At 60.0% G+C, this 19,138-nt stretch overlaps 1 protein-coding gene across 1 annotated transcript; it reads right to left on the bottom strand.

The window, feature by feature from the left end:
- Nucleotides 1–9,414: 9,414 nt before the first annotated feature.
- On the bottom strand, nt 9,415–17,973 carry MYL10 (myosin light chain 10; the record flags this gene model as incomplete). Its single annotated transcript, XM_079945779.1, has 6 exons — nt 17,884–17,973; nt 17,274–17,349; nt 16,266–16,370; nt 12,102–12,180; nt 9,791–9,839; nt 9,415–9,513 (listed from the first exon to the last, which is right to left on the bottom strand). Exons 1-6 carry the CDS (start codon nt 17,917–17,919, stop codon nt 9,415–9,417), a joined length of 444 nt encoding a protein of 147 aa, XP_079801905.1. The 5' UTR covers nt 17,920–17,973.
- Between the last annotated feature and the right edge of the window lie 1,165 nt (nt 17,974–19,138).

Here is a 19,138-nt window from a genome sequence, read left to right as displayed (position 1 = left end):
GCCAGGGGGAGCAGCTGGCTCCCTCTTGGGTGGAGAATTCCCTGGCCGGCAGCTCATGGGAGGCCCGACTTTTCTGTGAGCTCATAGGGCATGGCCCGGGAGCCAAAAGTGACCCAGAAGCAATGGAACTCAGATGGCCACAGAAGCCACTGCCCTCTGTCCCCCTGGCACAGTTACTTGGCTCCATCTGCAAAGACGGGACAGTGGCCTCCGGCTTCTCCAAGTGCCCGCAGGACAGGATACCAGGACAGGGCACGCACACCTCTCCCTGTGCCCAGCCTCGTGTCCAGCAGTGGCTTCTGTCACGACTTCTGTGGATGGCAGTACTGGCCTGCCATCCATTCCCTGGAGGGAAGGCCGGGCCACATTGCCCATGTGGGCCCCCAAGCCCTGGAGGGCAGCTCCCAGTGCCCTCAGGATAAACCTCCAGCTCTGGCTGGAGGCCCAAGGCCCTGCCCTGACCCTGAGGGCTTCTCCCAGTCTCAGGGCCTGCCTCCTGATTACCCGTGAGCTCGGCCATCTGCTGGTCCCCCTGAAGCTCCTCCTGTTCTGCCAATCTGCTTCTCCCTCTGGCCCTGGCAGCAAGGGGTCCCTCCTCCAGGCCCCCCAGGACTCTGCGCAGCCCATACGTGGGCGGTTTATGGAGGCACCCACCGCTCTCTGGACACAGCTGCTCCGGAACAGAGACCAGGGGTGAGCTGGCCCTGACTCCCAGCCCCCAGCATGGACCTGCCAAAGGAGGTGCCCGCTGGTGGTTTGCAAAGTGACTGATGCATTCAGGAAGTCTCTGGTCAGCAAAAGGCAGTCTGGCCACACCCTTAAGAGTAGAAAGATGGCAGGCTTGGAGGGCAGGAGGCCCTGGGCATCCTTGGCCATCGGACGGGGGTCTTAGCTTCTCTGAGCCTCAGCTCCCTCATCGGCAGGATGGGAATACTATATGCACCATCTTTTTCATTTTAGCCATTCTGGGAGATGTGTACCTTATCGACGTTTTCATTTGCGTTTTCCTTATGAGGAATGACATCGAGCACCTTGTCCTTCTTTGCCATCTGGATTTTTTTTTTTATCACCTACCTGGGTTTTTGTAGATTTGGGGTTGTTGTTGTTCCGTGATTGATCTGTAGCTTTTTTTTTTTTTTTTTTTGCGGTAACTGGGCCTCTCACTGTTGTGCCCTCTCCCGTTGCGGAGCACAGGCTCCGGGCGCACAGGCTCAGTGGCCATGGCTCACGGGCCCAGCCGCTCCGCGGCATGTGGGATCTTCCCGGACCGGGGCACGAACCCGTGTCCCCTGCATCGGCAGGCGGACTCTCAACCACTGCGCCACCAGGGAAGCCCAGTCTGTAGCATTTTTAAAAAGTGTATTTAGGAGATGCGGTCTTTGTCAAGATCTATTTTCAGTTATCACAGGGCTAAAGAGAGGTTTCCGAGAGATCGACCACCTGAAGCCCCAGGCACAGGGCCTGGCACCCAGGTGTCCAAAAACTGTCAGTTTCTCTCCAGCCTCAGGCACTGCCCATCATCTGCCTCTCAGAGCCCACCGCTTTGCTTCATCCCCGGCCGTCTAAAATGCCCCCTCGTCCTAGACCTTCACCGTTTCCCTGGTGTCTGCCTCAGGGTCCATGACCTGCCCCATCCCTGAGCACCCTTTGAGCACCCGTGTTCTCTGTGCCCACCCCCAGGAAACAGCCCAGAGCCAGGGACTAGACCCCTAGGGCAGGCAACGGGGAGAACACCTGGCCCAGAGCCCTCAGCCTCCGCCTCTGGGGGTTATTCTGCCACTTCCTGCCTGCATGCCCAAAGGCAAGTCGCTTTTCCTCTCTGGGCCTCAGCCTTCTCATCTGTAAAATGGGCTCTCCTGCCTCCCTGGCCCACCTCCCAGATGGTGGCAGGCCTGAACCTCAGAGCGGGGGGGTCCAAGTGTGGTGGAGACTGTCAAGAGCTAAGTACCAGGTGGCTCAGGCCGACCAGTCCCCAGCACTCGGTGACGGGGAGCTCACCCCCTCACTGGTAGGTTGCATAGAGACAGGCTCCATCCAGGAGGGCCTTTCTGGATGGTGGCCCAGTGAGTGTCCACAGTCCCTGGTCCGGTCTCCTCTAGGCCAGCTTGATCTATGGTCCCGTCTCCAAGTCTCCCAAACTGGACAGCAGGTTTCTGGGGCCCCCACTTCCCTTTCCACTTTATTTGGAGTTGCTCAAGCTGGCCCAGGCCTCCTGCTTCTACAGTAGACTCCTATCTCTCGCAAGCACTTTAAGCTTGGAGGTGGGGCAGGAAGGAGAAAAAACAGTAATTACAGAGCTGATGGGGGCATTTCCAGGAAGGGGCATTCCACTCAACGGAGGCCCATGTGGAAAGAGGGAGGCTGGACTGGGACGGCCATCCTAGCAGCCTGAGCCTTGTGGCCTCATCCTTGGCCCTTCCATCCCCCACCGTGGTGGCCAGGAAGCTTGCTCCGCAGTGGAGGTGTCTGGAGGCCTAGGACCATGTCCTTGGCTAATCCAACACCTTGATGGGCCCACTGTGGGAGGAAGGGAAAGGTGGGAGCTTTCGAGCTGGAAGTGGCTAGAGCTATAATGTAACCCCCTTTGCGGACCGGAAAACAAGGGGTCTCAGAGCAGATCACAAACAGATGGTGGCAGGCATTTCCTCCCACCCCCATCATCGTCCTGGGAGAGCCTGGATTCCCAAGTGGGTGGTAGGGCTAGGCTATGCAGGGGACCCCTAGAGGCCTACAAGAAGAGGAAAACTTCTCCCACCAAACTTGGAGGAAGGTGTGAGGCGGGGTCGACAGATGAGGTCCCTCCACGGCTGCTTCCCCCTCCACTCACGGCCCCAGGGCTCAGGTAGCCTCAGCCCTCTCTCCTGGATGCGGGAACCAGGATGAAGTTCCCTTCCGTCTGAACATCCAGCTCCTCCCCAGTTGTCAGCCTTCTGGTGCCCCAGGGATGCAGGACCGTGGCAGTATGAGGATGGCTTTGTGGACCAACCACTTCCGGGTACACGTGGACCAGCACGGGCCCACCTGCTCAGAGCAAGGACGTCCCCGGTGCCTGAGAGCAATGAGGAGCTCACGGTTGCCAGGGGCTGGGGGCCCTTCCTTGCCTCACCTCTGACCCTTGCGCTGAGCCATCGATGAGGACACTGAGGCACCAGCGCTGGGCGGCTCACGCAGGCCCCACAGCTAGCGAGTGAGTAGTGGAGCCAGGACGAGAACCCAGGGCAACCGCAACTCCTGTGCTGGAGTCACTGTGACACACCCCTTGAGCCGAGGGTCTCAGCCCAACTACCGAGGGTAACTCTTACCCGCAGCCTTGCAAGGCAGCTATGCTGTGTCTTAGCCTGTGGTGGCAAGTAGGGGATGAGGACCTAGACTGCCTGGGTTCAAATCCCAGCTCTGCCACTTACTGTGCAGCCTAGGGCCGGTGTCTTACCCTCTCTGGTCTCAGTTTCCCCATCTGTAAAAGGTTGGTTGTTGAGTTCTACGTGTGAATGCACGTGAAGCACAGCGCCTGGTGCACAGAGGGCGCTCTTAAGTGCTGCTGCCGCCTTTTACAGGAATCTCGAGGTAAACGAGCTTGCCTTGTCTTCCAGCCAGAAATTGAACTGAGGCAGCCGGGACTCACATGCCAACTCGTCTGCCCTCAAATTGCACTTTTAACCTTGCACCCACGGCCGCTTCGAAGATGCAGGCCCGGAAAGGCCTTGGGGAAGCCGGAGCCGGGCGAGGCTTCTCATCCGTCAATAGGTGGCGCTGTGTGGCCATAAGGGCCACCCTCGCGGCCAGAGTGAGAGCTCACACACCAGGCCTCGCAGACTGAGGCCACCACCCAGGGCCAGGCCCTACACCGGGTGCTGCTTTCAGAGGGATGTACCACTCGCCCTGTTTCTCTGATGAGAAATACGAGGGCCCAGAGTGGTTAAGCCATTGGCCTGAGGTCACACAGCCATAAGGCGCTGAGGCTCTCCAACCCCAGATGCTCCAATCGAGATCTTCAGCCCTGTCCTCCTGCCACCCACTCCACCCTCCAAGGGGCCTCTGGAGCTTGATGGGAACGAGGCACCCCCTCTCCACCCCCACCAAGACTGGACAATTCCAGTGAAGCTGAAGCCGCCAGCTCTGAAGTCGGAGCTAAGCCCCCGATTAAGGCGGCTCCAGGCCGGGCTGTCCCTCCCGGCCCCGTCGCCAGGCCCACGCCATGGGCTTCCCCAGCCCAGTCCAGCATCCTCGTGGTACCGAGAAGTCTGGGGCCCAGAGACGGAGGGACCTGCTCAGCAAGACACAGCCCATCTCCTGGATGCCCTCTTCCTGGTCACTAAGGAGCCCCAGGTCCCCCACGATCTGCTACAGGCCCCAAATCACATCTCACAGTCCCCCGTCATCACCCAAGAGGCTGCATGCTAACATGCCCCCAGCTCTGTCCCACTGACACACACGCATTAGAACCCATCACCCCAATAACAGGTCTTGGACAGGAATGTGATCCTGACCATGTTCAGGGGTGTGAACGGAAAGACGGAAGGAACGTGGTAGGTCTGGAGCTGGGAAGGGGGAGCTCCCTCTGGGCCTCGGCTTCCTCATCTGTTCACCGAGAGTTCTTCTGCCTCAGCCTGCCCTGGGCTCTGTGATTCTGGTTGGACCACAGTGAAGCCACGTGGGTATGGGGAGAGGGATACCCCACTGTGCACCAGGCAACGAGCTAGGTGCTTTACGCACCCCTATCTTTCTGCTCTGAGGAGCAATTCAGGTTCTAAAAGCCAGCCAGCCCCATCCCTGCCGCGTGTTCACCATCTCCGGCTTGCATACCTCCAGTCACGGGTAGTTCACTCCCTACTGAGGAGCCTGTCCCCAGGATGGCTCAGAAAGCCAGAGAGGTCCAAAGGCTGGGTCCCTGTACTCCAGACACCTGCCCGGCTCTGCCTTGTGGGACACCTGAGCCAGCTCCACGCTCTGCCCCAGGACAGGGATTTGAAAATAGGTTTTACCAGACTTCCCTGGTGGTGCAGTGGTTAAGAATCCGCCTGCCAATGCAGGGGACACGGGTTCGAGCCCTGGTCCGGGAAGATCCCACATTGCCGCCAAGCAACTAAGCCCTTGCGCCACAACTACTAAGCCTGCACTCTAGAGCCCGCGAGCCACAACTACTGAAGTCATCGCACTTAGAGCCCGTGCTCGGCAACAAGAGAAGCCACCGCAATGAGAAGCCCACACACCGCACCGAAGAGTAGCCCCCTGCTCGCCGCAACTAGAGAAAGCCCGTGCACAGCAACGAAGACCAAACACAGCCCAAAATAAATAAATACATAAATTTTAAAGAAAATAGGTTTTCCCCACCCTGCATGCGCAGACTCACAGGACACTCCTCAACCTCCCTCATCCCTGGTCCTGGCCTCCCCGCCTTCAGCTTCCCTTCACCTTTGTCAAGTGAGACTTGAGGGCTGGATGCGTGAGACAGACAGGAAGAGGTGAATAGACACAGATACCTGGGGGTCCCGGGAGGCCCAGATGAACCCTCAGCCAGACTGAAAGCTTGGCCCAGCCCAGGGCTCAGCTCACAGACGGAATGGAGTAGTTTTCCTACCAAACAGACTCTATGGCTACTGGGGCGTCCCCTCGGAACCTCACCGCTTGCCTTCCCCACCCCCAGGCCTGAAATTCCACCGGGATGTTTCATTACTGCTCTGAGGTCTAGCGCCCCCGTTCCTGGCTGAGGACGCCATTGGCTCCCCCCAGCCCCCCACCCCTGCCACTTCCTGGCTGTGAAGAGGTGCAGAGTCACCCCCAGAGTTGCCACGGAGACAGAGCGATGGTAGAGCCGCATCAGGCAGGGTCTCTCCAGCAGCGACGAGGTCCTGGTGGGGCCCCACCCGCCCGCGGTTAGCAGAGCTTCCCGGGGAGATTCCTCGCCCAGCCGGCTCTGAGCCCCGGGGTCCACCCTGGAAAGACCTTCAAAGGACTTGGCCATTCTTGAGTGAGCGCCAGGAGGGAATCTGCTCTCAGAATCAATTTCGCCAGCCGCACGGGTGGAAGGAATTTGCCATTTCTCCTAACAGTGACCCCTCGTGATTTATACGGGGGCCACCGTCCGAAGGCCCCAGTTAACGGATCACAGTGGAAAATGAAAGGCCCAGACCCAGGCGTCTCACTGGGCTAATTACCCTCAATAAGACCCAGCTGGCTGGGGGAGCTGGCGGGACCAGGGCAGGGCAGGATCCCTGCACGCAACTCCCTGGGGACACGGAGACCTGCCATGGCCACGCCTCGGCTTCCTGCCCATCACCCTCCAGGGCGCGCTGGAGCCACCAAGCATTCCGGGAGAGCCAACCCGGCCAGCTTACGAGACAGGTCACCTCTGGGGATGGCCACGGCCTCAGGGTTTGCTGCTGCCGAGGAGCTGGAAATCCCTGGGACCCAGAGAAGCACAGGGTCCCATTCTGCCTATGCGGAGACTAAGGCCCAGACAGATAGGCAGGTCCCAGGGAGACTCGGGCGTGGCTTTGGCCTGGCTGCAGGCCCAGACCTCAGTGCTGGCCACGGAAGCCGCCTCCAGAGGCCTCATGCACCTCAAGATCAGCTTTCTGGGCCGCCTGGAGTTCGTTAAATGTTTCCCAAGAGTCTGTTTTGTGCCAGGTCCAGTGAGGGTTGCTAGGGGTAGAGTGATGGGCAAAATCCAACCTGATCCCAGGCTTGCAGCTCTTTGGGGAAGGCCAACGTCATGTACACCTCCCCAGCAAAAGTACTTGGTGTCATGAAAGTACACAGAAGGGGATTTGACCTATTCCAGGCACCAGGGACAGGGCATGTGACGTGGAGCTGAGAGCAGAAAGCTGAGTAGGGGTAATTGGGCACTTATCCAATGAGAGAGTATCCTAGGCAACAGAAGCGGCATACGCAAAGGCCCTGTGGCAGGAGGGAATGTAGGGCACTCAAGGAACTGAATGAGGCTGTGCAGGGAAGCACTGTAAAGATGGTGGTAAAGGGGCAGGTGGGCAGGTGGGGGAGGCCACAAGTAGTTCTTGTACCTTTAAAAAGGTGATTCCAGATATGATGACTCAGGAGGGAGGAGTCAATATCTCTCTGGCTTTCAGGAGCCTCAGCCCCCACCCCTGGAAGGGGCAGCTCTGTGGACCACCCCAGCTGCCTGGACCAGAGAAGGACCCAGAGGAACCCATCTAGGGGTCGTGGAGTGCCAACCCAGGCGTCCCTCGGGAACTAGACATAGAGTCATGGAGACTGAAGAAAGCTGGTGGTAGGCCCAGGTCAGGGGCAGCCAAGACCACCAATGAGCCCCAGCTGGAGGGGGAGGGGTCCCGAGCAAGCAACGCTGTGAAAAACGCCAAGAGAAGCAGAGGCCAGGGCCTTGGAGCCACCAGTAGCCTCACGACTGGTCCCCCACTCCCCTCCCGACTTCTTTGCCCTAGGCCACTGGTGCCTCCTGTCCCTGTGGGTCCCCCACCCAGAGCCCAGGTGGGTGTGATAGGCGCTACTGGTTGCGTCTGGGCCCTGGAACAGAGTGGGTGTAAGTGGACAGCTGTCTGAAGGGCGGAGGAATGAATGAGCAAAGGAAGGGCTCCCAGTCTCCCCTCCTGAGCTGCATGGAGCCCCTCCGGCCTTCCCCACTGGCCACCCCGTGTCCTCGTGGAGCCAGGCCGATGCAGGGCCAGCAGGCCTGGTGTCACGGAGTAGGGCAGCCCGGAGCTGCCGGACGGGAGAGCAGGTAGCCACGGCTCCCACTCCCTCCAAAAGCTTGACTCTGGCCTGGTTCCTGGGGACACAAACAGGTCTGACGAGTTCCTCCGCGGCTGAGTCCTTGACTTCCAGGAAAGCTAAACTCTTCGAGAGCAGAGAGAGCGAGGCCTGGGAGGAGGGAGGGATCTTTTGGAATATTCCTCTGCCTCTGCCTCTGCCTCGGCCCTGCTCTGCGGATCTCGCCCCTTGTGTCCTGAGCCTGGGAGCCCTAGGCTGATGGGGACGCCTCTCTCCCCACCTCCCCCAGAGGGAACATGGAGTGCAGGAGGGCAAGGGACAAGGAAAGGGACCTCCTCACTGTGACCCCAGATTCAGTCCCCGCCCCCATGTCCCAGTGCAGGGTGTAGCAATGTGGGGTAGAGCTTATGGGCACAGGCTCAGAGCCATGCTGCCTGGGTTCCCCTCCCAGCTCTGCCATTGACCTCATCACCTACCTCGTTTCTGTTTTCTGTTTTGGTTATCTTTCCCTTATTGATGTCTAGGATTTTTTTTTAAACCCTTGCTTCCATGGACCTTACATCCTTTTTTTTTTTTTTAATTTATTTATTATTTATTTTTGCTTCGTTGCTGCACGCAGGCTTTCTCTAGTTGTGGCGAGCCTGGGCTACTCTTCGTTGTGGGGCACAGGCTTCTCATTGTAGTGGCTTCTCTTGTTGCGGACCACGGGCTCTAGGCGTGCGGGCTTCAGTACTTGTGGCACACGGGCTCAGTAGTTGTGGCTTGCGGGCTCTAGAGCACAGGCTTAGTAGTTGAGGCGGACGGGCTTAGTTGCTCCGCGGCATGTGGGATCTTCCCGGACCAGGGCTCGAACCCATGTCCCCTGCACTGGCAGGCGGATTCTTAACCACTGCACCACCAGGGAAGTCCTGATGTGTAGAGTTTTTTTAAAAGTATATTTGGGATTTAAGATCTTTGTCAATATCTATTGTTGCCAATGTCTTCTCCAGCCTGGGCTTGCCTTTTCACGCCCTTCATGGTATCTTTTGCTGAGTGGAAGTTTTCAATTTGAAGTCCAGTTTCTGCCCTTTTATCATATGGTTGGTGCTATGCGTGCCCTGTTCAAGAAATCTTTGCCTCTTCCATAAACATCCTTTGAATCCACCCCCCCGCCCCCTCCGCCCACCACCTTCTTTGCCTCTGTCTGGCTTCTAGCTGCCAGGTCTCTCCTGGCCCTCTCCCACCTCCTCCCCACTGTGTCCCCACCCCAGTTCTTGTCTCTCTCACTGCATGATATTTCCGCCCGGGGACAGGGCTGGCTCATGTCCATGTCGCTGGGCCTGGCACCAGGGCTGGCACGCACTAGGTGCTCAATAAAAGCTTCATAAATGAAGACAGTGTCTGTGCCCCAGCTGGGGATCAATTAGTTCTAAACACCAGCTCATCAGGAACATTTGAGCAAAGCCAGGAAGTGAAAAACTTTGGAAAAACCAACAACATAGGAATGTTTAGCTTTCTCCCCAACCGGAGCATTAATCACAAAACCTCAGACCTTGTTACATTATTTATTCTTACTTTGCCCCTGACCCACAGGCCAGAGAGCCTTTTCCTCACACACACACGTTGGCTGCAGGGGCTCCTCAACGGCCGCCCCTCTCCCCCACCCCCAGCCCCGTGTTTGCTGCCTCTGAATGTGTGTATGGGGTGGGGGGAGGCGTCGGCGGTCCCCTTTCAGTCCTTCTCTTCGCCATGCGTGATGACGTAACACAGGTTCCTATAGTCCAGATTGCCACACACATCTGGCGGGAAGGCAGCAAACATCTGCTTGATCTGGGGAAAGAGCCGGGAGTCAGCCTCAACCAGGGCCGAGGGGGGGCCAGAGCCGGGGGTCACCCAAGGGCATTAGGCAGAATGTCGCTCCCCTCTTTGGAGAGGGAGGCATCAGGGTGGAGACCACAGAGGCCAGGCCAGCAGGCCAGGATCCCACCACCCTTGTTCCCATCCTAGGAGTCAAGGGGGCATCATCTCAGCAGATCACTAAAGAAAGAGCGCTTCCCAGGAAGATGCTCGTCAGTGCTGAGCAAGAACCTGAAAAGCCGGCGCTCACCTCGTCCTCACTGAAGCGGTCTGCCTGCGTCATGAGCTTCTCTTTGATGCTGTTCAAGGGAGAGAAAGAGTCACATTCAGGGTAAGGGCCGCTCTGGATGTGGACACGCAGATCCTGGGGCTGATGGCCCAGGAGGACCCCAACCAGGGCTGGCCCTACAGCCCCCAGATGGCTGTGTGGCCTCGGGTGGCCACTTCAGCTCTCAGCCTCCGTTGTAACGTGGACTCCCCTCTTCACATCAGGTGGGGACCCAATGACATGGCCTTGGGACCCCGACATGACTGTGGGGGCCACTCTGATGTCCCATCGTGCACTAGTAATCAGCCTCTAGGTCATGGAGGGGAGCCTCTTTGCCCTGGCTCTAGACGCACCGCCTCTTCAGCTTATGAGTTTTGTGGACATCTGTAAGGTGTTTCGGAGCATGCAAGGGGCTTGCACTCAGCCAGGGGGCAGGAAGGCTGCCCAGGTCCGCGTCCTCCTGCGCCTGCCCAGGCCTCCTTTGCTCCTCGCAGCCCTGGGAAGTGAGTACTATTATCCCCCTTTTACAGAGAGGGAAACTGTCCCCCTGCGTGGTCCAGAGGAGCAGCCGCCCACAGCGGCCAGAGCTGCCCGGGGCCCGGAGGGATGGCCAGAGGTGGGGCATTTGAGGCTGTGGGGGAGGGACTCGTGCCCCCGGGAGCTCTCAGGGGGTGCAGAGGGCAGGGGTGGGACCAGAGGGCTGAACAGGGCCCTGAGCACCCGTGTGCCCTGTGGCGCCGGCAGCCGCCGCCCTGCTCCAGACCGACGCACATTTTCCATTATTTATGTTACTACAGGACAGTCACAGTTTCCAACTCTCCACGCTGGGGATTTTTCACAGACTCTCTTTCAACCAGAGCCTCCTCTGTGGCCGGCCTGGCAGGCAGCCGTGTCTCTCAGATCCCATAGCCTGGGGATGGCGCCCGCGGTTCCCAAACTGGGTCTCCAAAGGGTTCCTCCCAGCCCTGACTTTGCTCTAGTGGGAGGAAAGGTAGGTGGCAGTAGAGGGGTGGGTTTGGGTCACCCCAGGGGTTCTCCCAGTGCCCCCCTAGGTCTCCAAGATGGGGGTGGGAACCCGGACTCTGAGGGAGGGCTGAAGGAGAGGGCTGCGGCCTGAAGAAACCCTCGGGAACCTCAGGAACCCCTCCCCGACCCCTGAGGAGAGTGTGACTCAGAACTCTGGGGGGTGAGGGGCTGTAAGAATGTCTGAGAGACAAGATCGACCCTCGCCACTTCCTCCCTGCCCCCTGCCCTCTCCCACCCCACCTCCATCACGTGCTATGCTAACGTTGAATAGAAAGCAAACTTAGCCTCCAGCCGAGGCCTCAAGCATCACAGTAATTGGTCGGGAAGCCTGTGACTAAGGAAGAAATCTTGCCTGCCCAGGGTCACCCACAGGCCCAGGGAGGCCTTGGAGGCCCTGAAGGGACAGCTCAGGGGTTGACTCAGAACACTCAGTGTCTCAGCCCCTGGACCGGCTGCCTCTGCCCGGCCCGCCCCGGCCCGCAAGTCTTGGCTGTCTGCCCCGTGCTCTCCCTGGGCTGAGGCTCCCAGACACAGCAGGCATTAGCGCTCCCTCCTTCAGTGATGCCAGCCCAGTGGAGGCCGGACAGCTGCCCACGGCCACCGCACTCTCTCTGCGGCCCCAGCTGAGCTGGTGCCTTCCCATGGCTACGCCTCCATCCCCACATCCACTTGGGCCCTGGCTAACATCTGGCTCAGTCCTCTTCCCAACACCCTGGATCCCATTGGTGCTGGCCTCTTGTATTTCACTCACCCATCCACTCGCCTCCATCCCGATGGCCAAGACCCTTGTGGCCGCTGCAACCCTCTCTTCTCCTCCTCCAGGCTGGCCTCCGTGTTGCCCCTGCCTAACTGCTGCTTAGGCTCTCCCATGCCCCCAGGGCAGACCCAAGGTCCAGGGCCCACACAGGCCCTGCCTTCCTCTGTGTGCTCCAGCCAGGGGGATCCTTAGTCATCCTTCAGGGCCCACCTCTACCCCCACCCGTTCCTCCCTCGCTACTGGGAAGCCCTCGCCTGGGGACCCCATGTTCCCCATACACATCCACACAGATGGGGACACCGAGGCTCAGAGAGGGGAAGGGACATCTAGTAATGGCTGAACTGGGCAGGGCAGCGGCCTCCTGGCTCCTGGCTGGAAGCTGCCTGAGATGCCTGAGTTCCAGGCAGGACAGGAGACTGGGCTGCGACCCACCCTGACCCGAGCTCAGTCCATCTATCACCTGAGGCTTTGGGGAGAGAAAAACCAAAACAGAAGGCCGAGGAGACTTACAAATCAGCCTTGACGAAACCTTTCCCTTCAGTGTCGAACACATTGAAGGCGTGGAGAATGGTCTCCTCCGGGTCCGTACCTAGAAGCAGCGCACACAGGCAGGGGGAGCATCAGGATGAAGAGGCCAGGCAGCGGCTGGGGCTGGGGCAGGTCCCATGGCCCCTACAGAGGCCAAGGGCTCAGGGAGCTTCCTCCCCAGCTTCTAGTCCACAGTGAGGCCAGAGAAGGGATGTTTCAGAGAAACAAGGAACAGTATAATAGCCAAGGGCTCTGCATATAGGAACAGTCAGCCCGCACAGATGCACCTGGAAAGGCCTACTAGGCATTTACTGTGTGCTTAACCCTCCTGCCCATTGGTCCCATTTTACAGATGAAGAAACTGAGGCTCAGAGAGGTTAAGTGACTCGTCCAAGTTCTCACAACTGATGCTATGTGATTCGACGATGGATGGAGGAGAACAGCTTTTACTTGGGGGCTGGAGGTGGGGGCTCTGGCAGCGGCATTGGAGGAGTCTGAGAGGTTGTCCGGGCCAGAGGCGGGGCAGGTGGGTCCACAGGTTTGTGGGAGTGAGGGTGGGGGGACAGGAGAGGCAGAGCGCATCCGGAGCAGTTCTGGTTTTATCACTTTTATGGTGTGGGCTTTGGGGAAAGATGTCATTAGAAGAAATGGTTCTACTAACACAATGGGATTAAATACCCAGCCCCCTGGTGGTACAGATGGGGAAACTGAAGCCCAGAGAGAGGAAGGGTCTCACCCAAGGTCTCAGGGACTGTGTGAACGACAGCAGGTGGCCTGGTGACCCTTACCTGGTGCTCTTCTCCCCGTCACACTGACCTCCCTTCTCACTACGGAACCACGGGATGTCCCCTTCCTTCTTAAGGCTCAGCTGTGTCATTGGTGAAATGGAGACAAGGGCGGGGTTTGCTGCCCGCCTCCCAGGATCAGTTAAGATAAAGGGTCATTAATGGGCAAGGTCTTGACCAACATTATTATGGCCACAGACACATCTGAGCGCTCTGTGCCAAGTCCATCCTGCAGCTTCGGCACTGTGCCCCATGGGACTCCAGCACACCCCTTGTGGTAGGTCCTGATGCGCCAGTTTGTCAAAGAGGAAACTCAGGCTCAGAGAGGCTCTGTTACTTGCCTGAGGTCTCCAGATATAAGGGGAGGAAGGGTTTGAAGCCAACTCCTTGAACCTCCAGAGCCCCCTTCTTGTTCTGGCATGCTGTGCTCCTGTTACTCAGACCGGGTCAGGGCCAGCTGTGTCCCCATCAGACCGGGTCAGGGCCAGCTGTGCCCCCACATCAGACCGGGTCAGGGCCAGCTGTGTCCCCACATCAGACTGGGTCAGGGCCAGCTGTGTCCCCACATCAGGCTGGGTCAGGGCCAGCTGTGTCCCCACATCAGACCGGGTCAGGGCCAGCTGTGTCCCCACATCAGACCGGGTCAGGGCCAGCTGTGCCCCCACATCAGACCAGGTCAGGGCCAGCTGTGTCCCCACATCAGACTGGGTCAGGGCCAGCTGTGTCCCCCACATCAGACTGGGTCAGGGCCAGCTGTGTCCCCACATCAGGCTGGGTCAGGGCCAGCTGTGTCCCCCACATCAGACCGGGTCAGGGCCAGCTGTGTCCCCCACATCAGGCTGGGTCAGGGCCAGCTGTGCCCCCACATCAGACTGGGTCAGCGTCATCTGTGTCTCCCCCATCAGGCTGGGTCAGCGTCATCTGTGTCTCCCCCATCAGGCTGGGTCAGGGCCAGCTGTGTCCCCACATCAGACTGGGTCAGCGTCATCTGTGTCTCCCCCATCAGACTGGGTCAGCGTCATCTGTGTCTCCCCCATCAGGCTGGGTCAGGGCCAGCTGTGTCCCCACATCAGGATAATCCAGGACAGGATGATGTCTGAGTGACTCCACATTTCTGAGACTGGCCCTGAGTGACTGGGCCGGGCTCAGTGCTGACCTTGCCAGCCTGGGAGCTCCTAGAGGCAGAGCCGTGGGCTTCCTCTAGGTAGGGTGGCAGGGAGCCAGTGTGCCCAGGCCAGAGGCTCCACCCAGGGCCCGTCACAGCCTGGCCTTGCAGGAGGAGAAGGGTTGGCCACAGGATTATGCTTGGGGAGCTGCTATGCAGTCTCTGCCTCCCAGGGTCTCCGGAGAGACCTCTGTGCCGGGGCGGCCTGGCTCCAGCCTGCTTTCCTCAGGACTGGCTGTGTGTGGACCAGCTGCCCTGGGTTCAGGCCCCATGGCTGGACATTCACCACACCCGCTCCTCCCTTCTCTCCTCTGCTCTGCAGACTGCAAACCTCATCAAATGGGCAGCAGAGAGACTGCTTCCCCTCACTGCTGTTGGGAACCTCATGACAGTGTCCTTGTCCCAGTTAGAAGGACGAGGTGGTGCCTGCCCAGCCCCCCGGCTCCTGTTCCCACCCCAGGCTCAGCCACGTTCGCATGACAGGCTCAGCTGGAGCTCCAGCCCCGGAGCCCCTGCGAAAATGAGAAAAAGCTGCAGCCCTGGGTCGGAGCTCTTAGCTCAGCTGCAGACGGACACGAGCTCCAGGACTTGCTTTAAAGCCATGGCTGGAGTCACGCATGTCTTTGCCTGTGAGTGTGCCCCTGCCCTGCCCCCTGGACTTCTGCGCTCTTCAAGGAGGTGGCCATGGTCCCAGGAATAACCCTTAACAGCTTCCCGGGGGGGGCCTGAGGGCACTGTTCTGTCAGCTGGGCAACACCAGGTCGTCATGGGTTTAGTGGTGGCCCCCCAAAGATATACCCAGGTCCTCATCCCCAGGACCTGGAAACGTCACTTGGCAAAAGGGCCTCTGTAGATGTAAGGAAAGGCTCTTGAGATGGACTGATCACCCTGGCTTATCCGGGTGGGCCCTAAATCCAATAACAAGTGTCCTTACAAAAGTGAGGCAGAGGGAGACAGAAGAGGAGGGGGCAGTATGACCACAGAGACAGAGATGGGAGGGAAGCAGCCACCAGAAGCTAGAAAAGGTCAAGAACGGCTTCTCCCCTGGAGCCTCGCAGGGAGCCCGACCCGCCAGATTTCAGATTTCTGGATTCCAGAACTGAGAGAATCCATTGCTCGGGTTTTTTTGTTTTGTTTTGTTTTTTTTGCGGTACGCGGGCCTCTCACTGCTGTGGCCTCTCCCGTTGCGGAGCACAGGCTCCGGACGCGCAGGCTCAGCGGCCATGGCTCACGGGCCCAGCCGCTCTGCGGCATGTGGGATCTTCCCGGACCGGGGCACGAACCCGCGTGCCCTGCATCGGCAGGCGGACTCTCAACCCCTGCGCCACCAGGGAAGCCCCATTGCTGGTTTTTTGAGCCGTCAAGTTCGTGGTCATCTGTTACAGCAGCCTCGGGAAACTAACACAACCCCCATTTTACAGACAGAAAAACGGAGGTGCAAAGAGCCGATAAGCCTTGCCCAAGGTCACCCTGGGGGTCAGTGTGAGACCAGGTCTTAAGCCCAGTTGTAGCCGAAGCGCCAGGGGAGGGTATCAGGCAGGGGCTGCCTGAGCCTGGGATGACGATGAGCCCCACCCCGCAAGGGCAGCCGCAGCCCAGGCTGGCCCTTCCTTCTGACCACAGAACCCCAGCCCGGCCTGATGCTGCATCTCAGGGGAGTGGTTAGAGCCAGAGTCGGGGTTACAGTTCCATCGCTGCCACTTCGATGCTGGGACACCTGGAGCAGGTGTGGTGACCCTCTGAGCCTGGGTCTCCTCACTCACGAATGAGGCCCCTGATCCTTTCCCTGGAGGAGAAGCCCATCCTGTACTGGGGTTGGCCACAGAAGCTTCCAGAACGCCCCTCCCCCATACCACCTTCTCCTGTCAGCAGCGGGTGGTAAGGCAGAACAGGCAAGATGAGCCCAGGGCTAGGAAGGTGGGGCTGGGGCTGGGGCGCCATCCTGACGGTGGGCGAAGGGCTTTCTCGCAAACCGTCCCGCTGGGTGCCTCACAGCCCTGCAAACTGGGGGTCATTACATTCACCCCACTCTGTGATATAGAGGTGGAAACCGAGGCAGGGTCTTGTGTGTGTGCCCCGGGAGCTGGTGTCTGGGGCTGCATCGTGCATCGGTGCGGGGTACATCAGCACGCAGGGCCCTGCCTACCCACACCCACTCGCCCACCCCCTCCCCAGGGCCCCTGGGGCCTCACTCACCCTTCAGCTTCTCCCCAAACATGGTCAGGAAGACGGTGAAGTTGATGGGCCCGGGGGCCTCCTTCACCATGGCCTCCAGCTCCTCGTTCTTTACGTTGATGCGGCCTAGGGGAGGCACCCAGGAGTACAAGGAGGGTCAGAGGGGACCTGCCTGCAGGCAGCCCCAGAGAGCAGAGCATCCTGCAGGATCCCCCAGCCCTGCCGTCTCACCCGCCCCCCACTCAGCCCTGCCCCCCTGCTGGGGGACCTCGGGATGGGGACACATTCAGCCGTGGTCAGCACTGGGCTGCCCCCAGCCTCCCCACCCACCTGCCACCACCTCAGCCTCCCTGGAAAGGAGAGCAAGTTGGTGGTTATCCCAATGTTACAGATGAGGAAACTGAGACCCAAAGAAGCTGCAGCTGAGGCCCACAGGGGTGGAAGACCTGGGCCTCAGGGCTCAGGTGCCCCGGGAGGGGACGGGGACCCGGGTTCCTCACGGTCCCAGGGGACAAGCAGATCTCTGGGGGCTTAAGGCTCAGTCCGGAAGTGAGTTGGTTACGCCCCTGTCCCCCAACCCCAGTGCCCCCATCCAGGCTTCAGGCCCATCCCTGGGCCCTCAGAGAAGGCAAAAGCCTCGCTGGCAGCTGAAGACCGCCCAGTAACCCGAGTCCCACCCCTGGATATCTCCAGCCTCTTCCCCACCCACTGCGTCTCCCCCTGCTCTGCTGACCCCTCCCCCTCCCCCTCCCCGCCTTTGCACGGGCCACTACTGCCCCTCTTCCCCACCACCTGTGTCTCCCCCTGCTCTGCTGCCCCCCTCCCTCCCCTGGCCAGTCCTCCTCTAACACCCGGGATCTCCCCTGACCTGCCAGGCAGTGGCCGCCCCTCCTCGGCACCCCCAGATGTCCCAGCCCCTCACATCTCCTGCGCCAACCGCCCTGGCCTGCCCCCAGCTGCCGACCCTTTCTGGATGGCCAGGGCTCGGATTGCCCCCCATCCCCAAGCCTCCGGCTGCTGGGCACCCACCCAGGGCAGCAAAGGTGTCCCTCAGGTCCTCCTTGTCGATGAAGCCATCCCGGTTCTGGTCCATGATGGTGAAAGCCTGGCAGAGACACGGGCACTGAGCAGCCGCCCCCGCCTGCCCAAGCCCAGGCGCCCTCCCCAGAGAGATCCCCTCCCTGCAAGGGGCTGTCCTCCCAACCACTGTTGCCTGGGCAACCTCAGTACAGGCCCTCTGGCCACCCGGTCACCCAGCTCAGCATGACGCCGGCATGAGAGTGATGGTCAACCTGCCCTGGGCTCCTGCTGTGCGCCAGCACGTGCTGGGGCTTCGTGCCCGTCCCTCATGTCATGCTCCCAGCAGCCCATTTTACGGAGCGTGAAACTGAGGCTCGGAGAGAGGAAGGGCTTGCCCTAGGTCACACAGCACGCAAAGGCTCGGGGAGAGGCGGGGTAGAGGCTGCCCAGGGACAGCTCGTCACCTCTCCAGAGGCTAAGCTATAGCACGGCAGCCTCTAAGGATAGTGAGGTCATCACCCCCCAGCGACTGAGGGCTGAGCCCACGCCCTGCCGGCTCCCTAAGGGCTTTCCGTGCATTCCTGTAACCCTCCCCCGGCCCTGGGGGCGGCTGACCAACCTCTTTAAACTCCTGGATCTGCGACTGATCGAACATGGAGAAGACGTTGGAGCTGGCTCCGCCTTCTGCTCTTTTCCGGGCTCTCCTGGGTGCCTGTGAGGGTCCAGGGGACGCCTTACAGAAGCCCCTTCCCGGGAAGGTCCCCCATTCGCCCCACTCAACCCTCAGGGCTCATCTCCTGAAGGACACTGCCCACCCCCACGGACCCCAGCAGACAGACCAGGCTCCTCAAGAAGGCTGGCAGAGAAGCAGGGCGTTTCCCCGCTTCTTCTTCCCGGCGAGAAGCCAACAGAGCGGCTACCCCGCGGGGCTACCTGCGGCTTCCCCGACAGGCCCCTGACTCCAGAATGCAGGAGGTCAGTGCCCAGGATGCGGAGCAGACAGGGGGGTCTTTTCTGGCACCAGCCACCGTGTGGGGGCCCCTCCTCTCCTGCCCCCCTCCCCGGTGTTCAGGGTAACACCCAGATCCCTTAGCCCTGCGACGTCTGCTCCCTCTCCCAGAGCATCCTCCCCCGGCAACCTGGGTCCCCCCCACTTGCTTTGAGCTTCCTTCTCTCCCAACATTTGCTCCTGCCATTCCCACTACCTGGGACACCTTCCCTGCCTTCCATCGGGGTGAATCCTCATCCTTCAGGCTTAATTCCCCCGCCTCCTCCTCTGAGAAGCCTTCCCTGACTAACCCCTCCCAAGGCCAACTTAGAGCTCCCCCACCCCCTCTGTCCCTCCCCACCAGTCTTGGGCTTCCACACCCCGTAGCACGTAGCACACTGTCCTGCCATATCTCCCTGTGTCTGTCTCACCGCTGGGCTCCCCTCCCCCACCCAGGGCCTGGCTCCGATCTGGACTGGTTTGGAAATAGCGGCCCAGAGCTCAGGGCATATCTCATGGCAGCAGGCAGAGCAGGTGACCACCCACGTGGAGGGTCTCTGGCCAGACTTCCTGCCTCCGTGTGTTTCTTTCCACATGTCATGGTGCCTGAGGGTCGTCCACTACTGGGCATTTGCTGAAAGCTCTCTGTTCCCAAACCCCTCCAAGGGACCTTTCTCTCAGCAGCCGTCACTGAGGTCCCCATGTGCAAGGAGCCCCAGACTTGGCTTGTGATGGGGGGGACAGGACAGGCGGGACTTCACAGAGGAGGAGGTGGAAGGGGACCCTCCACAGATGTGGGCGTCCCCACACCCAGCTCCGGCCTCCGTCTCAGCCCCTTCCACCCTCTGTGCCCATCCCCGTCCACCCCACCCCAGGGCCCGGGCTT

This window comes from Stenella coeruleoalba, assembly GCF_951394435.1.
Source record: "Stenella coeruleoalba genome assembly, chromosome: 15".
Taxonomy (NCBI): Eukaryota; Metazoa; Chordata; class Mammalia; order Artiodactyla; family Delphinidae; genus Stenella; species Stenella coeruleoalba.
This window is presented reverse-complemented; position numbering and strand designations above follow the sequence as displayed.